General features: G+C 47.5%; 1 protein-coding gene and 2 long non-coding RNA genes across 3 annotated transcripts in view; 2 read left to right on the forward strand and 1 right to left on the reverse strand.

The window, feature by feature from the left end:
* The first annotated feature begins 207 nt into the window (after nucleotides 1–207).
* Nucleotides 208–8486, forward strand: LOC135185879 (uncharacterized). Its single transcript, XR_010306672.1, has 3 exons — nucleotides 208–314; nucleotides 4732–4826; nucleotides 8298–8486. It is a non-coding gene; the product is annotated as an uncharacterized LOC135185879 (long non-coding RNA).
* A 601-nt stretch (nucleotides 8487–9087) lies between these two features.
* LOC135185878 (uncharacterized) lies at nucleotides 9088–21291 on the forward strand. Its single transcript, XR_010306671.1, has 3 exons — nucleotides 9088–9240; nucleotides 19135–19285; nucleotides 20442–21291. It is a non-coding gene; the product is annotated as an uncharacterized LOC135185878 (long non-coding RNA).
* Nucleotides 17091–21530, reverse strand: part of LOC135185876 (uncharacterized) — a 223689-nt gene continuing 219249 nt past the window's right edge. The window contains exons 11-12 of the mRNA XM_064163035.1: nucleotides 17441–17559; nucleotides 17091–17300 (exon numbers count right to left, since the gene is read on the reverse strand). Of these exons, the coding sequence (XP_064019105.1) occupies nucleotides 17251–17300; nucleotides 17441–17559 (169 nt within the window). The 3' untranslated portion in view covers nucleotides 17091–17250. The remainder of the gene's footprint in view (nucleotides 17301–17440; nucleotides 17560–21530) is intronic.

Raw genomic sequence — 21530 nt, forward strand, 5'->3', positions numbered from 1 at the left:
AGTGTAGATATCACAAGGATTGCATCTTGTTCTGACCAAGAAATGGCAAGTTCCGGAATGTCACTGCAGAAAACAAGAATGCTTCCCATCTCATTTGGCTCCACACTTCTCTGCCTGAGACACCAGGGCAGATGGTGTCACTTTTTCCTCTCCAAGGCTGGAGTTCTCCAGATTTTAAAAGGCTTGCTTTCTTTCTTTCTAGTTAGAGAAGAAATGTTTAATCTGAAGTCTGACCTTGTTTGAAGCCAGCTGTAGCTCCTCATCCAAACTCAGTGCGTAGAGACTCACTCTGACCAGTCGACTCTTTGATTCAGGTAAGGATCTTAGCATGCACTATACTGTAAGTACAACCTTTTGCCTAGTCTGGGATGCTTTTCAAAGCAGAGTCCTTAAGTATGCATATTTCAAGTGTAAAAACAAGGAAAAGCACAGATAATACCTAGGAAAGGCAAACCAGCCTGACTCCCACTTGACTCTGCCTAGGTCAGGGGGAGCAGTTCAGGCACTGGCTTCTGCTTACATATTTGTTTCCTTTCATCTTCTTGATAGCAGGAAGACTAGTCCAGCTCTCCAAGACTTTCTATCCAAGCTGCTCCCTTTGCTTGCCTCCCTTCCCAGGAGCAGTGGAAGAGTCCCTTTCCTCTTTTATCCTTACCCAGCAATATTCAGCCTTGTATTTTGAACAGGCTTGAGCTGACTCTGTGCAAAGGTAATGGCCAGTTAAAGGAAGAGTGGAATGTTCATTTCGTAAAGCATTTTGGTATGCCAGTAGGCAAAAGGGTTCTAGCTGGATTGCAGGAAAGAGAGCATTTTCATTCTTCCTGCCTTTTGTTGAGTTCCTGAACCAATCACTTGGGAAGTTGTGCACCTAAGGAAGCACCTACACTGTTGTTTTGAGGTATCTCCTGAGCTGGAGTAGTTGCTGCTCGTTAGCTTCCGTGGAGGCACAGGCAGCTGACGTTTTGAGATTCCCTTATTTGAGGCCTTGCAACTGTGGACGATGAACTCAGTTTCTGTGCAGGAAGAAGGTCTTCAATGCATTATCAGGAAGGTGACTGAAGAAATGATCACAGCTAGAGACAAAGTCAGGGCCTCCAAAGCCATCACAGTTCCACTGTGCTGCTCCAGCAAGGCCTCTGCAACGTTTCTCAGTCTTGGCAAGTACCTGGAACCACTGAGTGTATCATCACCTGCCAGGGTGAGGAGAACTGCTAAGTGTGAGTGGCCATGCACATCTCTGGTGCCTGCTCAGCCAAACTCAGCTGGCAGCCTTCAGCCTTCTCCATCTGCTCTGTCCATTTCTTTTTTGCCCCTAAAGGCGCAATTATGCGCAAATGCAATGAGTCTGCCTCTTCGGGTCCATCAATTATTACATTCCATTTACATTTTCTGTTTACTTTTTCCCTTCTCTATGGAAGCTATTGAAGGTCTGATGATTCAGAATGCTCTGGGAACACTATGTGGCTTTCCTTCTTGTTTGCCCATTGTAACAGAGCTCATTTTTCAGTGGAGGTTTCCCATTATTTCCAGGAAAAATGTGGTCAAACCCATGTACTCCCAAACCTTTTGATCTCCTGAATCCTCTTCATATCCCAGATAAAAAAGTCAGTGATTAAGACAGAGTTCCTAAAAGGACACATAGTCAGGTTTCCCTTTGACCAAAATGGTTTCCCAGTGAATCAAACCTTTCTCAGCTCAGGGGGGGGCTCGACAATAGACCCTGAAAAGATGGATAGAGCAATTGTCCTGCTTAGTGATCCACGAAAGGAAAGGGGTCCTTACAGAAGGGAGACCTACACTAAGTCTGACCTGACACTGCAGGAGTAAGACAATAAAAGGTCAAGAAGACTAACGAGAGGAAAAATGCAGACAATAGGTGCCACAGCTAGCACACAGCTCCTGCCACGCAGACTATGGGGCAGCAACGTTAACTGCCTCAGACATGTGAAGGGGAAGTGAAGCGGAAAGAACTTGAAGTTTCCTTCTTAAGAATTGTGGCCCAGCATCTTCAGGATTTACCCAGGCCTCACAGAGAGGTCAAAGTGATGCAGCTAGACCTGAGGGGAATTAAAAAGGAAAACAAAGACTGGGGAGGAGAAAAATGTAGATGCATTTGAGATGGAATGGAAAAGGCAACCACTTAACAGTTGGGTTCTGCAGCAAGTTCCCCGGGAGGTTTGTGGGAGGAAGCAGAGAAAGCTCTTGCCTAGCTCTGTTTAGAAAAACCCAACAAGCTGAGGTCGATGTGTGTGAGGACTCCCACGGGTGTATTTTCCTTCTGTATGAACAAAAGGAATCTTAGTTCGCACCATCTGATACTCAAGTGAATTTTCTTCAAGCACCCAGCAGTTGTTTCTTCCTGCATGCAAAAGAATCCTGGTCCTTGTCTGAAGACAAAGGAAAGCATCTCTGTGGCTTCTCCATGCTTCCCTGTCGTCACTGGCATCTCCATTATCACTTCTTTGTAGCCGGGCCTTGCTCTCCTTAAACGGAGCAGCCCCTCCCTGCTTAGGTCAGGCCAGTACCCTGAATGCTGCTTGTGCATGTGTGCACCAAAAGGCCACTCTTCAGTCACAAGGAGCACTTTCAAAGCCTTATCCGAGAACCTGGGAAGAAAATCTCCCTGTGTTGTATTTGACATATAAATAGCTCAAGGTTGTTTGGGTTTTTTTCCCCCTTGTGCTTCTTTTCCCCCCTCCCCCCCGATTTTAACCCACATTTTCATCCTTTCAGTGGCCAGGTATTAAGTTGTTGCCAGAGAGAGTGATTTGCATTGGAATGGGCTGCCCAGGGAGGTGGTGGAGTCACCATCCCTGGAGGTGTTGAAGCAAAGCCTGGCTGGGGCACTTAGTGCCATGGGCTGATTGACTGGCCAGGGCTGGGTGCTAGGTTGGGCTGGATGAGCTTGGAGCTCTCTCCCAACCTGGTTGATTCTACGTTTCTGTTTGACACCGCTGAGATTTATCAGTGTATCCTTTCTACGACAGGAGCTGACAGGGTTAACAAGCATTTTCTCACCCATAAATCCAAGATAATGCAGCAATTTAAAATTCAGCAGAAAATCTGCTTTGGAACCTTCCCCACACTGCTAGAAACTAGGTCTGGCTGTAGGGAGGAGGAACCGGCATGGTAGTGCTGGTTAGAGGTTGGCATCTGCACATTAGACTGCACACCTGGATCTTATTCCCAGGTCAATTGCTGGCTTGCTGTATGATTCCAGGCAAAGCCCTCGAGCTCCCTTTGCCTCAGCTTCCCTCTCTGGAAATTAAATCCAGTTTCTTAGGGAACTTTTTGGATCATAGGTTAGAAGTGCAGCAGATCATTATTTTCAACTATTTATGTTATTAGATCTATATCAAAGGGAAGGATAATTTAAGAAGCACATGTTAGTTGAGGGATGGGTGTGAATTTCAGCTGGCATTAGACAGCTAATGACAATTACAATTTAGGAGTAAAATACTTTTCCTTATTCTGAGATGATGACTGAATCAAACCCAAATTGTTTTAAAAGCCATCTCAATTGGAAACTATTAGGTAATTTCTTTGGAGAGCTGAGAAGGGGGTAGACAATATTCCTCCTACAATTACTGAGTCTTCTACAAATGGAATGAGCTCTGCATTCCAGCGATGACCCCAGACACTGATGAAAGCTGTGTTTCTCATCTGACCTCTTGTTTTAAGTTTCCACCTGTGTAACGCTGCATTGTTATTGTTAACTCTGTAGAGCCTGCAGATGAGCACAACACTTAGAAATCAAAGGATGAAAGATAGACCTGTAAGGAACTAGCAGTTAAAGGAACTCTTAGTCCCATTAGTGCTACTCAAGATCAACCTGTAAAGTGACATATGCTTTTCTAGCCTGTAGAGTTAGAGAAGCCCACGCAGAGAGGGAGGTAGGTGTTTGTGCTGTGCCGAAGCAGAGAATTTGTGTGAAAAAGCCTGCAGTGCCTTGATTTGATGAGCATCTGGTTTCAACCAAGCCAATCTGTAGGCTCCATCAGGGATTCAAGGTAGAGTGAAACACAGACAATTAAATGCTTGCTCAGAAGGCAGTGTCTAAAGCATAATTTGAACCCCAGGCAGACAGCTCACTAGCAGGCACGGGGTGGTTGGCTCCCCAGGCACTTCATCCATGGCAAGTGAGCGCTGCAGTTTCAAACTTGCTGGCTAACTTTGACAGCAGCCAGTGACCACGTAGCCCAAGATAGGAAAAGCAGCAGACTGCTTGCTTTGGCTCTGAGAAGCATACCACTGAATGTCTCTAGCGGCTTGTGAACTAGGATGGAGAGGATAATGACTGCTCGTAGTGACCTGGCCTCAAGTATTGTGCACAAATCCACATAGCTCATTGTCACAGAGGAACAGCGCTTGGGCTGTCTCTACACCAGCACTGTAGCACAGGCCTGGAGCTTGTTTCTGAGGTGAGTCTCCCTGCTGTTCTCCTTGCTGTGCTCTGGTTCACGTCACAGAGCACGTGGACTTCATTAGTTTTAGATTCAACCATGAGGGCTGCTGCAGCTCCAGGAATGAACTGGGATCTTGGCTTCTGCTGGGCAAAGCTGCTCCTTTCAAGAGTCAGCACTTCACTAGTGGTGACACAAAAGACTTTCAAAACCTGCCTGGATGTGACCTGCCCTGGGTGACCCTTCTCTGGCAGGGAGGTTGGACTGGGTGATCTCCAGGGGTCCTTTCCAACCCCTGACATTGAGTGACTCTGTGATTTCTCTACAGCACCACTGTGACCAGCGATGGCAGGGAAGCACCATGGATCTGAGCTGAAGACTGACTCCCTCCAACATGTCTTCCTGCAGATCATTTTCCATCAGGTAGAGCTGTTCTATCTGGCATTTTCTTGGTTGTTCAGACTTGGGGCCATGGCCCACATTTTCTTAACTGACACACATACTACAAATATGATTCATCTTAAGTGTAAGGTAGGTGCATGCCTAAGACCAAGTGAATCACGTTGCAGAAATGCCTGTGTTTTTCCATTGACTCTGGCTCAGCTAAAGACCAGCTCAAGTGTGGTGGAACAACTCCCACAGCACAGACCTGTTATCTCCATTTTTCAGGTTATGGCTAATAGGTTTAGTAAACACTTGACAAGATCTGGAAGGCAGTAGTTACTCTTCTAATCATTCTGCTGGCCAGGGTTTAGAGTGGCTGTGTTTTTGTATTGCACTTGGTGATTAAAACAAAGCATGACATCACTCAGGTACAGGTCACATACGAGAACAGCACCTCTGGGCTCCTTTTCTGCAGCTGATAAGGACCCCTGTGAAGCTCCCTTCTGATTGCCATAGATTTTTAATTGAGCTTAATTAGCCATTGCACTAATTTCCCAGTGTTGATAGTGTATTTTCCCCCCACTGGAACATTTTAAATCGAGGTGATATCTTTTTTCCAAAAGCTCTGCTGCAGTTCAAAGAAGGCCGAGTTCCAGAGGGCTCTGCAGGCTGACATGCTGCAGCAGCTGGCAGTGCCTCAGCACAGCCATCCCTCGCAGCCAGTGAACAGCAGGCAGTGTGGCTGTTCCACACAGGGCCCTGGCTGGAAGGAGCAGAGCAGCACTGAAGGTGGCTGCAGTGAAGCAGGAGGCTCTGCTGCCCCCAGGGTGACAATCACTTTTAGAGGTGTGTGTGTCAAGGTGCATTTTTGAGCATTTGTGTGAAGCTCAGGAAGCCTTAAGTTTAATGTACCACGATTTTCTTCATTCATTCTGTTTAGCTCTGCTGTCCAAGAACTACCACCTGTGAAATAAAGACTCCTCACATTGTTTTGCAGAGGCAGAGATGCAATCTTTGATAGGTTTTCAAAAGCTTTGCTTCATTTCTCACTGGGAAAGGTTTGATAATCAAAATAGAAATTTGCTAGATGGGGCCTAAGATGTAAGAGTTTATCCCAGTTGTACCTGGGGGTACTGAACATTTTGCTGTATTAAGTCATGAAGTTGGGACAGATACTACAGTCAGTCTGCTGTGTCCTCCAATGAGGTCAGTGTAAGTGCCCTATCTAGAGCAGCTACTAAACTGGGTCGTCTTTAAAGGGGGTGCGTTCTTTTGGAATATGCCAGAATGTGTAGGGCTCCCACGAGGCCATACCCCAGACATTTTTTAAAGCAACATCTAAATGGTTTATCCAAAAAGATGAAAACAGCCACAGCAATGAATCTGACTTGCCAGTTCTGCCGTGCAAGGAAACAAAGAGGGCAGGTTTCCCCATAGCTGGCTGCAGCTCTGTTGATCGCTTGGGTAATGCAATGTTCTCTGCCAGCTTTTGGCCAATACCTGGCATGGCTATCACTGTCAGGATTATCCTAATTAATGAAGACTAGATGATGCTGGTCAGGCAGACTGTGGAGTGGTCAGTGCTGTATTAACCAGTTCGGTCTTTCTCAAACATGGTCCTTTGTGAAAGGAGAAGCCCAGGCAGGAGGCTAACAATTGTAGCGCAAAGGTTACTGACTCGCGTGCCTCCTCGTGCTCGCTGGTACTGGGTGGCTCTCTTTCATCTCCCTGCTTGAATCTGTTGTTGTCTTTGCTCAGTTCTCAGTGGCCACTTCGCCTCTTTGCTCACTGTTTTCTGACTGAGTACAGATCATCCACGGTGCTTGTTACTGTGACTTAGTACCACTGCTGGTAGCTTATGTGTCTCTAGCACCTTCCTCGTCGTCATTTCCGTGTTTGTCATGTGCACTAACAAACCAAGCATCTCAACAGCCCTGCAAAGTCAGATGGCTCTGTCTGCTTCACATGTAGGTCAGCAGCACTGGGATAGGTTACAGTTCATGACTTGCCCAAGGTTACACAGGAAATGTGTGGCAGAACTCCGAATGGAAACCAGATTTCGTGCTCTCCTGCCTTACACCGAGGTTATCCTTTCTCTTTGTGAGGCTTTTGGGCACTTCATAGGGATCTCCACATATGTTTCAAATGAGTTAAATTTCCATGAACTTGGGAGTTTGGAACAACAGTGGATGTATAAATGACAAAGGGCTAAATGATTGAAAAATGGCAAGAGCTGCCTGGAGATTTGCATAGCAGTCACAGTAGTGGTGTGCATCAATAACTAATTGATTACTTGCAGAATTGGAGCAACTCTGTCTGCAATTTTCTGAAAGTTTAGCCCCAAATTCACAGAAGGGTAACTGGAGAAAAGCAGAAGGAAGAGGTTTAATGTAATCCATGTGTATGGCGAGCATAAGCCTAAGCCATAAAGGGTGCTGCGCCTGGGCCCGGCGCTGGGCTGTGCCGCTCGCAGGTCCTGGTGGTCACTGCTGAAAACGCGGAGCTTGCGTTTGCCTTCATTCACTAAGCACCGCTTGAGAAGCAGGAAGTTCATAGCTCCCTTTTCTGTCATTTAAACAGACACCATTAGGAAATCTTGGGATTTTAAAGGATGTTTTCTCTTTGCCAGTGGCTTTTACATTCAGATCAGTGACCGTGAGATCGTTAGTAAATGGTGGTGCTAAGAGATGCTAAGCACAGAGAGGCACAAAGTGAGCTCCTTAATGCGAGCGTGCCCTGAAGAGCTCAGTGCAGCCTTCAGTATACTGCTTGGCGAAGTAAAAAGGTGCAAAAAATGTGCATTTAGAAATAGCTAATGACAGAAAACTCCAGTAAGTCCTCTGTGAGGGGCAGCTTCAAAGGCAGATGTTCCCTCAGCTAGGCAGTAGGCAGCCTGCAGTGCCAAACATTTAACTGGTGTGACTCAGGGCAACTCGCTCATGTCCTGAAGCAGAGCTAAGGTGCCTTACACAGAGAGAGGAGCTCAAGGTGGCCAAAGACCATGGTTTTGTATGCAGCTGATAGAGCTTTGAGCCTGAAGCTCCTCGGGGCTGGTTTACGTTTCTTGCTTCATTGAGTCCATTCCTCACTGATTTGATAATGAGAGCAAAGTGTGCTGTTAGCAAGGCCTAAGCAACATGCTGCAAGTTTAGGGAAATGAAAAATCTTTAACAAGAGTTGAAAGGAAATCATTGATGCCTGGCAGGAGCTTCAGCTAACCGTGGGTTAATTAAAAAACAATACAAAGATGGCCATGGGCAGAGAAATGAGAGAAGACTGACTTTTGCCAGGAGCAGGACTGCTGCCGACTCGGGCGTGTGGGAGGACTGATAATGACACCTGGCCATCTGCATGCAGTGCAGAAAAGCTTCTTGGCAAGGGCTGAAATGTTACAAGTAGAATGCAGCCAGCAAAGCAACAGCAGCTTTCTGGAGATGCTGTTCAGAGTAAAACACTCAGACATCATTCTCTTACATAACTTAACCTAGGTGTGTTTTGCCCTATTTATAGAGCTGCTGCAACGTGGAGGTTGAGCAGCCAACATGTTTTAGGAGATACAGCAGATATCTCTTGGCACGTGGTAGGGAAACAAGGATCCATGGCAAGGCTCTGTCTTCAGCTGCAGCAGTGGGAGTGACGATGCTGCCCAAAGGAAGGGGCAGCTGATGGTAATCCTCAGGCACCCAGTCTACTGCTGACTGCAAGGTATGTTCATGAACTAAAATCTGGGACAGTTGGGGTAGAAAAGACAAGAGACTGACAAAAGAAAAATGGTGGAAGGCTTGGAAGAGCAGTAGGGAAGAGCAATGTAATCTCTCCCTCTCCCACAAGAGTGTTTCAGGCCCAGCTGCCTGGCCGTAGGGATGTGTGAGCACTGCTGGAACCTCACTGAGGTGCACACATCACCTTGCAAAAGTGGGGAGCAGGAGGAGGAGCTGTGGACTCTATCAGCCCCCCCTGGATTTTGAATGGTTTCCTGCTCTTTGCCTCCTTTCTCTGTGTAGTGGAGAGGGGCATGGGGTCTTTGTGGGTCAGGCCTCTATTTCTGGTTGTCTGCTCCAGTGGCAGACCTGCAGGGACAGGCACCGCTGCCGCTGCACCAGGGTCCCACCCCTTGCTGCGCACAGGAGATGTGCAAGAGCTGTCGTGCACAGCGCTGCTGTCCCAGCCCCTCTCTGTAACAAGCCTCACCAGGCAGGTTCTAGTGCCAGACCTGCACACCTGTGCCACAGCTTGAATGTTCTCACCAAGGCTTACTACTGTTTGTTGTAACTTTTTATTTACTGCCAGCAGTGAAGATCTTGCAAATTGGTAAGAAGCCAAAGTCCCAGCCCTGAAGATTTCCTAATGGAGACCTGAAGCTGCTGGCAGAGCAGCTGGGGCTGCCACGGGGAGCAGGGCAGCTGCCCAGCTGCTGCATTCCCAGAGCTCCAGAGGGATAGCGAGCACAGAGGTATGGATCCTGCACACCGGGGAATGGAAGTGTTACCATTTGCTAGAACGTGGGTTTGTGCTCTTGCTCCAGTGCTGGTGGTTTCACTTTGTGGACTAAACAGAGGCTTTCTTAATTAGCCAGTTCATGTAATTTGTAGAGCAGAGGGGTTTATGGAGTCGGATGTGGCTGTGTTGGTGAGGCGGTAATAATGCCGAGCCGCAGTTACGAAGCGCTGTTTAGTAGTGGTGGGTTCATACTTTTGGTTATTGCATGCATTTATTTTTCACATGATTCTGTAATTATTTATAGTGCTAGCAGTGAGTTTATGAACACAACTTCATTGTTCTGTTTGTATTCAGGAGCAACTAGTCTGCAGTACAATCGTTACAGATACTTTCCTCCGTAAGCTACTTTGTAATTCAAACAGAAACAGAGAGGAGTGCAATACACTTGTTAATAAGGTGAGGAGATTGTGTTCTGCAGAGAGGCTCCCGAGATCCTGCACTCTTAGCTCTTCCCCCAGCCTCCCAGGCACTTCACTAGTCAATCTACCAGGCAGCTTGTATTGGGGGAAAGAGCTGACATGGGAGCCCAGGGGGATGATTCTATATTGGACAAGTGGTGACAGAGCTATTGGATCTTCTCCTTTTTCCATCACTTCACTTGGGCCCTGGCACGCCCATCGCTCTGGTACCTGTGTATCTCATCTGTCACTACCTGAGCATAATTTTTAGACCTGCCAGTGGCACATCCTCTCATTTCAGAGAGCCCCACTGATGGCTCTTAGCCCATCCCATGAAGCTCTTTGGCCTTTTTAAATAAATAGTCCAACTTTGGCATTTCTCACAGGATGAGGCTGGAAGGGACTTATGTGGGTCATTTTGAATGACCTCCCTGCTCAAGCAGGGCCATATCTGTATGCAGGCAAGACACTGCTGGACCCAAACAGTCCTGCTCTGTAGCTCTGAGCAGGTAGCTCAGGTTTCCCTGTGCCATGTCTTGCTGCAGGCATTTTGTTGGTGTCCTTACAAATATTTTCCTTTAGTCATTAATAATGAATCTTTTGGAATGCCAAGGAATTGCAGTACCACAATTCAGTGCTCTTCTTGCCCTCCCCATGGTGTATTGCAGAGAGATAGAATTAGGATTCACAGAAAACATTTTGGAGGGTAACCTAATGGGAAGAAATGAGAAAGAAAAGAGAAGGGAACTTTGTGTGATGAATTTTACCTGTCTAGTTAAAACAGCACTCACTGAACACATCTCCAACATTTTCTCCTTGAGCAGAGGATCTTAGCAGTGGGGAAAAGGCACTTTGGGAAACAGTGGAGGGAAGTTTACACAGATGGTGTGAGAGAACTGGCATTGTGCTTGGAGATGTGGTGGGGCAGAGGAAAAGCTGCCCTAAATAGAAGGGATGAGATGCTGGGTTTAATTTAGAAATGCTGTTGGCATTTTTGTTACTGGAATGAAGGGAGCCACGAGTCTTCCAATCAAGCAACCCAAACCCTTCACCACAGTGGTGGAGTGCGGCAGAAGTGCAGTGGGCTGGCATTGCCAGGCTTCATTTTTCTTTGCCTTGCCAGAGTCTGGGGTCCTTTGTCACCTATTTAGTTGTTTAAAGATAGCTTTTAAAGTACAGAATGTCAGACTGGGCTGAGTATGGAGGCTGCAAAGACTTTCTTTTCAAATTCCAGCCATTCCTTTGGTTTAGCAACCCTAAAGCTCTCACAACTGTTATCGTTTGTAGTGATTGCAAAGAAGTACCATTGGCCAATGAAACAACCCACTACAAGTCAAGGCACTTAGCAAGGACATAATTGAGACCTGTGTTTGACAGCTTTCTTCCCTGCTTTATATGAATTGACCAAGTTCAGTTGTTTGTTAGATGCGTTGGGAGGGTTTTACAGTACAAAGAAGGTGGTCACTAATGGGCTGCCCTCCTCCCTGCTTTAAGAAAATGTCCCATCTCATAGAACTACTGCAAAGGCAGAGAAAGCTGCTTAGCAGCTCCTTGATAAAGTTGGATTAAGATTTTGCTTTATTTATGCTAGCAATAATCATTGTGGTTTAGTGGCATTCGAGACAGCTGGGACCTTCTGCTGCAGCTGATGTTTTGATAGGTCTCTTTTTTTGTTGTTTTCTTGGACTTTGGTCCTGATTTTCTGGTCTCTGTGAAACAGGCAAACCATTTATGTAGCTCAGAGAAGTGCTTTTAATTTAGGAATTTAGAGAATTATCAAAGGTGGTTATTTTAATCTCTGCTACTCATTTAGATGCCTTAGTCACTAAGGGCTGGCTTGGAAAATAGATTTAGGGATCTAAATTGGTGCAGAAGTCAAATTCAAGTATTATTTTTTTAAAACTAAATCTTGAAAGCTTTTGCTCATCTAATACCTAGTTCTCAAGGTACTTAAACATCACATACATGTTTTTTCCCAGCTTTACAGTATCCAAATTTTTGAGTCCTGAGGCTTGAGAAAGCTCAGTGGTGAGATACCACATGTACAACATAGAATCAGATAATCAACCAGGTTGGAAGAGACCTCCAAGATCACCCAGTCCAACCTATCACCCAGCCCTATCCAATCAACTAGACCATGGCACTAAGTGCCCCATCCAGTCTCTAGGGACAATGACTCCACCACCTCCCTGGGCAGCCCATTCCAATGCCAATCACTCTCTCTGTGAAGAACTTCCTAAGTTCCTCACAAGTTGGAAGTTCTTCCCTTGCTGGAAGAAGCCACCGGGGAAAGGAATCCTCCAGGTCACTGTCAGCTGAGTTTATTGTCCAGGGCTGAGTGCAGTCTGCATGTAGCTGGCACATGTCTAGTTATGGTAACCTGGAGCTGTCTGGAATGCCACTGGGAAGTGCTGGAAGGCATGCAGGGAACACAGTGCTTGACTAGTTGAGTTCTACTCAGTGTGTTACAAACCTCAGCAGCAGAATAGCTTTCAAATTCTATTGCACCACCTAGTAACTTCCCAAACTTTTCACACTGCTGCTTATCTCCCCAGAGCACCTGCCCAGGGGCTGGGCAATTTGAGTGTGAAAGGGAAACAGTGTCAGCTGTGGCACTGCAAGGGCTAGCAACCATTCATAAGCCACTCTCAGTATTTAATCCTCAGGCTTTGCCTCCAGGCTGCAGACCCTGGAAAACTTGCAGACTTTTTAACCAACAGTCAGACTCTGGAGGGTACAGAGCAAAAAAAATTACATTATTTTTAATAGGGGCAAACTTAATATCCAGAGGAGCTGAGAAACTCGGAATAGAAATGAAGAGAAAAGCATTTATGACCTTACCTGGTGCTGTATAACAAAACAGTGGTCATAGGCTGTGATTTCAGAGTTAAACTGCTGGGGGAAATGGGCTAAAGTAGAAGCTACATCATTAAACCCGGAGTCAGGAACAGCCACCTGTGGATGTCTGCGTGTAGCAGGCTCCCTTTGTGCTCAGGATGGGCAAACCACCGCGTGCTGTCTCTGTTCCTTACATGATCCACTCTCAGCATGGCAGAGCTTTGTTTTTGTTTGGATTAGGCAAAAGAACCCCAACCTAGCAACCTGGATGTGTATCCAGTTCTGTCTCTGCAGCTCCTGTGTTGCCTGCATGGCTAAAACAGTAATAGCCCCGTTTTGGCCTGTGCTTGGGGCAAATGCCACTGCTGCGAAGTGTCTGTGTTCCTTCTGAGAGCTGCTGGGGTGAACTGCCGAACCCCTTCCCTGACGACTGTCCTCTATGGCACTGTGTCTCTCAGACCTCCTACTGAATGTGTTCAGGAATACCTGGGAGATTAGAGACGAGGTGTCAAGGCTGATGGCCCGGGAACCATCCTGCCCCTGCCTGCTGTGTTAGAGTGCTGGAGGCTGCTTTACAGGAGCCTTGCTGAGACCCGACCAGGCAGAGGTGATGCTGGCATGAAAGGGAAGCAATCAAAAGGAAGTGCAGATAATATCTAGCACCACTGAGGTCTGTGTCTGTGTAAATAGTTAATAGATAAGGTTTCAGGAGATAACTTCTCTAAGATCAAAAAAAATTCCTTCTTTTTGTGCACTGCAAATGGTTTCCTTTGTTCAGTTCTTTCTGTCACCTCTGACAGCATCAGTCTCCTACAGGGTGCTGCTTCGGCTCCTTGTTATGCAGCTTTGCATGTCAGGGTTACCTGAGAGGCTCATCTCTGGCTCTTAACCTGGAGCCTATAACCCTCAACATCAACAAAATTCTTAGAGGTGTCACTTTTCTTTCAGATGCGAAGTCTGTAACAATTACCCAAGACTTTGTCGCCTTGAGATTTGGTAGCAATGATCAGCTTTAGGCCGGAGCAGCGCTGGACCTGCCCTTGAGTGCAGTGGCCAGTGCAGACAGGCCAATAGCTACCTGTCTGGCTTCAAATTTTGGGAGGCTTGGGCCAGTGGCAGTTTCTGCCTCTGCAGCGCCAGAGGTAGCTGATTAACACGTGTTACATTCGCTGTGTGAATGCAGATAACGAGCAAGAGGCTGTAATAAAGCTCCGGGAAGAGCTGTGTCCTGCGTGAGGTTGGACCCTGCTACAATCTGGGATGTGTGGAAACCATTGTACAGGACTAGCTTGGGGGGTCTGTCTGGAGAAGGCTTTGAACATCTTCAGAAAACGAAGGTAATGAAAAGAATAGCCAAAGCCCAGTGAGATCCAGATTCTCCCTTCTCGGGGAATGCCTTATGGTTGAGTTTTATTGCCACTCCCAATCAAAGAAAGAAAACAGTCCAGAAAGCTCTTACAGAGAGCGAGCGTGAGTGAAGTCATCGTTGGTCAGGTGAGTGATTTGTTTGAATGAAAGCAAAATGTTTTGTTTAGATCTCGACTGGAAGTACTATGGAAAATAGGGAAAAACCTTTTGCAATGCAGAACTGAAAATGGCATTTAATTTTCAGCAAGCTGCCTCTTTTGTCTTTGGCTTCTGAAGGAACGCCAGTCAAGATCATCACTCTTAGGCAAACGTCTGGGTGTCAAGAACTGGCAGTTTCTGAGAGTGTAGACCTAACTGGCTTGTCTGTGAATACCTAACACTGTACTGAAATGGTGATTCAGCCTCAATGAGTGTTGCTGAGAGCCTAGAGTGGCCAAAAATATCTGAAGCGCTGCTACAGGTGAGGGTTTGGGGCTTTTTTCTTGGTCAGCCAGAGCATTTGTATGGACAAAAGTACGATTAGGCACAGAAAAAGAATCAAACAAGTGTGAGTGATTCTTCTCTTGGCGCTGATATTTCTGACTGCAGTGGAACAAGGCAGAAGCTGGTCTGCTGTAGCTCACTTCCACTTCCACATGCTAATTTCAAGGAAACCTCTATTTTCTGGCCAACTGAAATGGTGCCTGAGAAAAGGATGCATATGCTGGTGAGGCAAATCCTGGTCTCTGCTCAACTCCAGCTGCAGCTGCTTGCGTTTGCAGCCATTGATTTGCAGCACACTCTGCAGCGCTGCTCCCTGCTGCCCCACAGCAGGGGAAATCCCTCCTGGAGCTGCCCACTGGTGCTACCAGAGACCCAGCGCCGCCCATGGCGGACTGGTTCTCTCATGGCTGCAATTAAGCTTAACGGTGGCTTTTTGGAATCAATGGAAATTAGATGCAGATAACAGGCATTAATTGGACATTTATTGGAAATAATTTAAATGCTGAGTAGTTGTGACTTAGTTAATGGAAATGAGCAAATACCGCAGGGCTGTAGGCAGCACTGCTGCAATGTCACAGCCGTCAATAGGAGCAGCAGAACTGGCCGTGAGGAGGAAAAACTTACTGACTGTAGTGATCTCCAACCCTTGCCGTTGCAACCATCAGCTAATCCAGACCGTGCTGCCCTGGACTTCACCTAGAGCAGAGGGACAAGAAATCATTCATACTGTTATAGCTGGAAAGTGTCAGCGAGCTGCTAACTTGCTGCACTGGGCACTGGAATAATGAATGCAGCTGATCACTCTTAATTTCAATCCTGTATTCGCAGAAAAACTGCAACCCAGGCCGGCACTGGTTAAAAGAGGTGCCACACTGCAGACCTGCCTAACTCCCTAACTAGGTTGTTCTTGAATTTCGTCTAGTGGAGCTTAGAATTTTACATCTGATTTGAATTACTCCAATGTCTTCAAGGTCTGTGTTCCAACCAGATGTGAGAAGTGGCTTTGGCTTGGAAAGCTTCAAGGAAGGGCACCGAATAATGAGGGAAAAAAGGCAACTCTCTCTTATTTTTCCCCTGCACCTTCGGTGTAAAACAAAAAACCCTGAAGTATCCCAGTTGATTAACATGACTTGGGATGCTGTCAGCAAAATGGCCTCTGTCTGAACACTTTATCATTTTCCCAGCCCAAGGTTCTCTACTGGGCTTGATAAACTTCTGTAATTGAAGGAATGAAACCTTCCTGTACACAGGATCACTGTTTACTGTGCTTTCTGCATGGTCTGTCACAGAGCCAGCCCTTTATGCAGAATTTCTGCTAGTTAAGCACCCCTGGCTGCACTAACCTCAATAATTGGCTGGGATGGTGGCATGCAGACATTCTACTGAACCATACCAAAACCACTACATTTGCTTTCTTTTCCTTGTCAGTAATCTTCTGGATTTTTAAGTGGGATTTAGTTAACTTTAAAATAAGGGTTGTGAATTAACTTCAAGTGTTCAGTTCAATATGAAGGCCTTACCTGTTTAAGAGGAAGATTAGGTCATGTGCTACATTTAGTTTTGTTGTCTTTACTTGATGGAACTACTTCATCTCTCAGAATTGGGTTTGTGCTGTGGAGAGCAGCTCTGGGGAAAGGGACCTGGGGGTCCTGGTAGACAGAAGGTTGCCTATGACCCAGCAGTGTGCTCTTGTGGCCAAGAAGGCCAATGGCATACTGGCATGGATTAGAAGGGCTGTGGTGAGTAGGTCCAGAGTGGGTCTCTTCCCCATCTACTCTGCCCTGGTAGGGCAACATCTGGAATATTGTGTCCAGTTCTGGGCCCCTCAGTTCAAGAAGGACCTCAGGGAATTGCTTGAAGGAGTCCAGCACAGAGCCACAAAGCTGCTGCAGGCAGTGGAACATCTCCTGTGGGGCTAGGCTGAGGGAGCTGGAGCTGGGAGCAGAGGAGCCTGAGGGCTGCCCTTATTGCTGCTGATAAAGATGTGCAGGGGAGTGTTGGGAGGACTCAGCCAGGATCTGCTCAGAGATGGCCAAGGACAGGACAAGGGCACTGGTGGCAAGCTGGAGCAGAGGAGGTGCCACGGGAGCAGATGGGAAAACTTTTCCACTGTGAGGGAGCTGGAGCCTTGGAGCAGGCTGCCCAGAGAGGTTGTGGAGTCTTCTTCTCTTGAAGACATTCAAAACCTGCCTGGATGTGTTCCTGTGTGACCTGCCCTGGGTGATCCTGCTCTGGCAGAGGGATTGAGCTGAAGGATCTTTTGAGACCAGGTTGGATGAGGCCTTGAGCGACCTGTTCTAGTGGGAGGTGTCCCTGCCTATGGCAGGGGGTTGGAACTGAGCGAGCTTTGAAGGCCCTTCCAGCCTAAACCATTCTGTGATGTGATGAGTGCCCAAACTTCACACCAAGAGTGGTCTCTGTGTCTCCCACACTGGTGCTCAGGTCAGTTCAGTTCACGGGGTAAAACAGCTGAGGCTGCCTGTAGGTCTGTCTAGTTCCCTGAAGTCTGAACTAGAAACCACAAAGGCCACCAGGATCTCTGCTCCAAACAGAAGCAAAATGCTAAGAATGAAACGTTTCCTACAGGCAGCTCTCAAATGACCAATCTGTCTGAGCCTCGGTCCTGACTGTGGCTCCTGTCCAGCTGGAAGTTCAGTCAGAGAGGAACATTTCTGCTGCAGATGCCTTTCCACAGATGGCAGATGCACGCACGTGGAGGTGTGAAGTGCTCGCATCCTCACTGAGCCTTTTGCTGCAGGTCGGGTTAAGCTCTGTTGCAAACGGTAGGTTTAACCACCGCCCTTCTCTCCCTGCAGGAGACAGCTCAGCACATGTTTCTCCCAAAACAAAGGCAAATGTAAGGTTGCTCAGGAATTTCAGAGATCTGGGTGGGGAGCCCTGCAGAGTTTGTTTTGGGCAGGGATGCCTGTGGAAAGGAGACAGAGCGGATTGAGCAGCAGAAAGGGAGCTCAGAGGCAGACTGGGAGGAGAGGTGCAGAGTCTGCAGGAGCTGTGCTGCACAGCTTTGAGAGGAGCCTGGGGAGAGAGAGAGATTTGAGTCCCAACCTTGGGAACACAAACAAGGAATCCTTCTGTCATTACTTGAGCCGGAGCAGGTGATTCGGCAGTGGTTCCAAAGCGGTTCAGCACCGTACACAGCTGTGGTCATCCCGAGGGACAAAGGCCTGTGAATAAAACACACAGGAGAAGAAGAATCAAAGTTTTGGCTTACCTAGAGTCTGGAGAGGTCTGACCAAAAGCACCTTGTCACCTCCTTTCACCATCTGAGAGCTCTGAAGGACTGGTTGTCAGACCAAACCACTATCAGCTTCAGGAAGTCCTTAGAAGGCTGTTTTTATATGAATTGAAATTCACAGGTCCAACAAAACTATTTGAACACTCCTAGACAGCTCAGTCTCTGCTAGAAGATAATGTTGGTGAGTTCTGCACACAGCCCAAACAAAGAGTCTGAGACCTTCTGCAGTTAATAAATTGACATCATATTTGAACGATGTGATAACAAACACTGCAGCAGGCCTGGGACTGCTTAGTTAAGGCACAGTTGTAACAAGAGCCTTGGGAGATTTACCTGTGCTAGGACAGCAGATGTGGTTACTCAGAGATTCTGGTAGGATTTTCAAGCTCATATAACTGTACTTCATTCTTGTATATTTCAGCTGGGGCCAGGGTCCTTATCATTGCTAGCACAGGGATTTATAGCACTTTATTCCCTTTAGCGTTCATGTGGAAGGCCACGGAGCCCTCGCTCCTAGACTGGCTGATATAAAGATAATCATCTTTGAAGTGAACTTCCTAGGAACCAAGTCCTCCTCCAGCTGGAGGCAATGGAAATGCTATTGCTGGCTTCAGTGGTAGTAAATCTCTGCTCTAACATTTTCTGTGGCACCTTTTCCTGGAACAGATGCATTTGCTTGAGCATTCATTACTAATTGCCTGCATTTGAGGGGGTTTATTGTTGAATGAGACTTCTGTTGCTCATTGTTTAATGAGGACTCTCTACCGTGAGCAAACCTTTTAATTATTGAACTTGCTTATTATCTATCTCTTTCATCTTCTCTTACCCACCCGTTTAAAAGGGAAACGTGTAGGATAGGAGTTTTGGCAAATAGTTTATAAATGGTAACTTCTGATGTTGTTTTGGGTGATGCAGAGGGAGGCCATGAGAGAAATCTCATCTCAGCAACTGGGTTCTCACACTGCGCTACAGGACAACACTTGAAATGACAGAGATGCCAACCCCAAGAATCAGGATTCTAGGATGGAAATGCAGACTGGCTCCTCAGAACAGCACTGCAGGGGCACCACTCTTCACTCTTGCTGAAGTGCCTGCAGAGGGGCTGGGTTTTTGCTCTCCCCTCGTGCTCTGTGTTATCACTTCTCTCGTCTCACATCGGTTATTTAAAGGCGGCCGGTCCTTGATTCCCGGTCACACACACACGCATGCGATACCAGTGTGCCCAATTTTATCTCTCCTGGGCACAAGCCTATAACGTGGTGATGCTGAGATGAGATGAGGATGCTCAGCACTTCACAAAGCCAGGCCCTAAGCAAAAGGCAAAGTAGTGTTTCAGCAAGTGTGAGTATGAAGGTGGTGATTAAAGGCTGTTAAAAATACGCTTTGGGGTTCTGGTGTTGCAGCCCTGTTCTTGTGACTCATTTCTTCCCAGGGTACCTCTGATAGGCCTGTCATGTACTGCTAACGTTCCCATGCTGATTCTTTGCATACTGCTTCGGTTTAGTGTTTCTGCACCAGGGGATGGATGCTGTTTCAACAGAACAGGAGGAAGCACTGACCTCTACTGCAGCAAGTGTTTGTCCTGACTCTCTCCTTCGCCAGATTTCACGTCACAGAGTGCACCAGGAACGGAGGTCACCTCATCTAAAGTGAAGGTAGGCAGGCATTTAGCTACACAGCAGCTGGTCGCTCACGTTCCCCTTGTGGCTGCTGGGAAGAACCAGGCACCTGTAGGCTGTGACTCCTCTTACACGTTGTAGATGTTTAGGGGAATGTGACTCAAGCCCCCACAGTGACTAGTTCAGATACTTTTGCTTATCTGAATCCCAAGCCTTGGCGATTTCCTTAATATCACCTTAAGTCCACCTCACACCGTTTTGGAGATGTGCACAGAACTTTCAAGCCTTTTCTCCTTGCATGCATTGAAGCACTTTGAGTGGGCACAGTACAGGATTCAAAGCAGTAACTGAAGTCATCTGATGGCAAAGAGACACGCACCACACACGAGAACCGCCCCTCTGGCTTGCACTGACACCAAGAGCTTGGTATCAGCAGGAAGCAGTGGTTGCAAGGGCAGATCTGGTGAGGTGTTTACAATCTTCTCCATGATAAAAAAGAAGAAGATTGGTTTGCAGATAAAAGGTTGTCATGCTGCAAACTGAAAGCGAGGCAGCTCTGTTGTTCCAAGTTAAGACTCAGCTTTAGCTGAGTGCTTGGTCCTGCTGCCTTAGACAGGCTGCACTTCCTTTGAAAATTCACCTCCAAGCTAATTCCTTCAATACTGGCTAAGAAGCCACAGAGCCTCTTACACTGAACCCTGTCTTTTGAATCATTCTTTACAAAGCACTTGTTTCTCTTTAACTTTTGGTCAGTGCTTTTAGAGCCAATTGCCTCCTGGTTCTGAGAACTGATGGAGCAGGGTGCCTGCCAGCCGGGCTGGCATGATCTGGTCTCCACTTAGCAACACTCTGCTTAGACTTTGCTAACCAGGCTGGCCAGAATCCCAAGTGAGGAGTTAAACCTAAAATTGGCAAATTCAAACTTCCATCACCAATGAAATACATCTCTCATGACTGCAGAAAATTCCAGCCTTGAATCTGAATTTTGTAGCCTGGGTTTCGCTGCACTTCCTGCCTGAGAGCATCACTGCAGTAAAGCCTTGCAGGAGTTGCTGTCTAATTGAAATGGTTGCGGCATGCAGATGTGCTAAATGAAGGCCTGCAATAAAACATTTATGAGTTACTTGCACTTTGAAGCAATAAAGTGTTAAAGAGTCAAAAAGAGTTTTGTTTTTTTTTTGTTCCCCCCCAGGTCCTTCAGGCCGGAAACTGTTTGCAATGCATGGAGTGACCAGAGCCTGGGCTGCATCAGGAGAAGTGTGGCCAGCAGGGCCAGGGAGGTGATTCTCCCCCTCTACTCCACTCTGCTGAGACCTCACCTGGAGTACTGCATCCAGTTCTGGAGCCCCCATTACAAGAAGGATGTGGACGTGCTGGAGTGTGTCCAGAGAAGGGCCACTGGGATAATCAGAAGGCTGCAGCAGCTCTACTATGAGGACAGACTGAAACAGTTGTGGCTGTTCAGTCTGGAGAAGAGGAGGCTTCCAGGTGACCTTCTTGTGGCCTTCCAGTATCTGAAGGGGGCCTACAAAAAAGCTGGGGAAGGACTTTTCAGGATACCAGGGAGTGACAGGACTGGGGGGAATGGAGTGAAGCTGGAGATGGGTAGGTTGACTGGACGTGAGGAGGAAGTTGTTGAGCATGAGAGTGGTGAGAGGCTGGAATGGGTTGCCCAGGGACATGGTTGAGGCCCCATCCTTGGAGGTGTTTAAGGCCAGGGTGGATGGGGTTGTGGGCAGCCTGATGTAGGGTAGGATGTCCCTGGGCATGGCAGGGGGGCTGGAACTAGATGATCTTTGTGGTCCCTTCCAACCCTGACTGATTCTATGACATGAAACTCTCCCAGCAATTTTCAAAACATGCAACCCACAAATCACCTTCACCTGGGCCCAAATTTGCATGAACCTGGGGGGGGTCATGTGTCTAATTCACCAGGACTCCAACCAGTCCCAGCTGCGCTTGAAGCATGCAACAGAGTTCTACAGCTTTCAGATGGCGCAGGGGCCGGAGCGCAGGGATGGGAGTGCAGGGGTGCGAGAGCGCAGGGGCTGAAGCACAGGGATGGGAGCACAGGGGTGGGAGTGCAGGGGCTGAAGCACAGGGATGGGAGCGCAGGGGCGGGAGCGCAGGGGCTGAAGCACAGGGATGGGAGCGCAGGGGTGGGAGTGCAGGGGCCGAAGCACAGGGATGGGAGCGCAGGGGCGGGAGCGCAGGGGCTGAAGCACAGGGATGGGAGCGCAGGGGTGGGAGTGCAGGGGCGGAAGCACAGGGATGGGAGCAC

This window comes from Pogoniulus pusillus, chromosome 24 (assembly GCF_015220805.1).
Source record: "Pogoniulus pusillus isolate bPogPus1 chromosome 24, bPogPus1.pri, whole genome shotgun sequence".
Lineage (NCBI taxonomy): Eukaryota > Metazoa > Chordata > Aves > Piciformes > Lybiidae > Pogoniulus > Pogoniulus pusillus.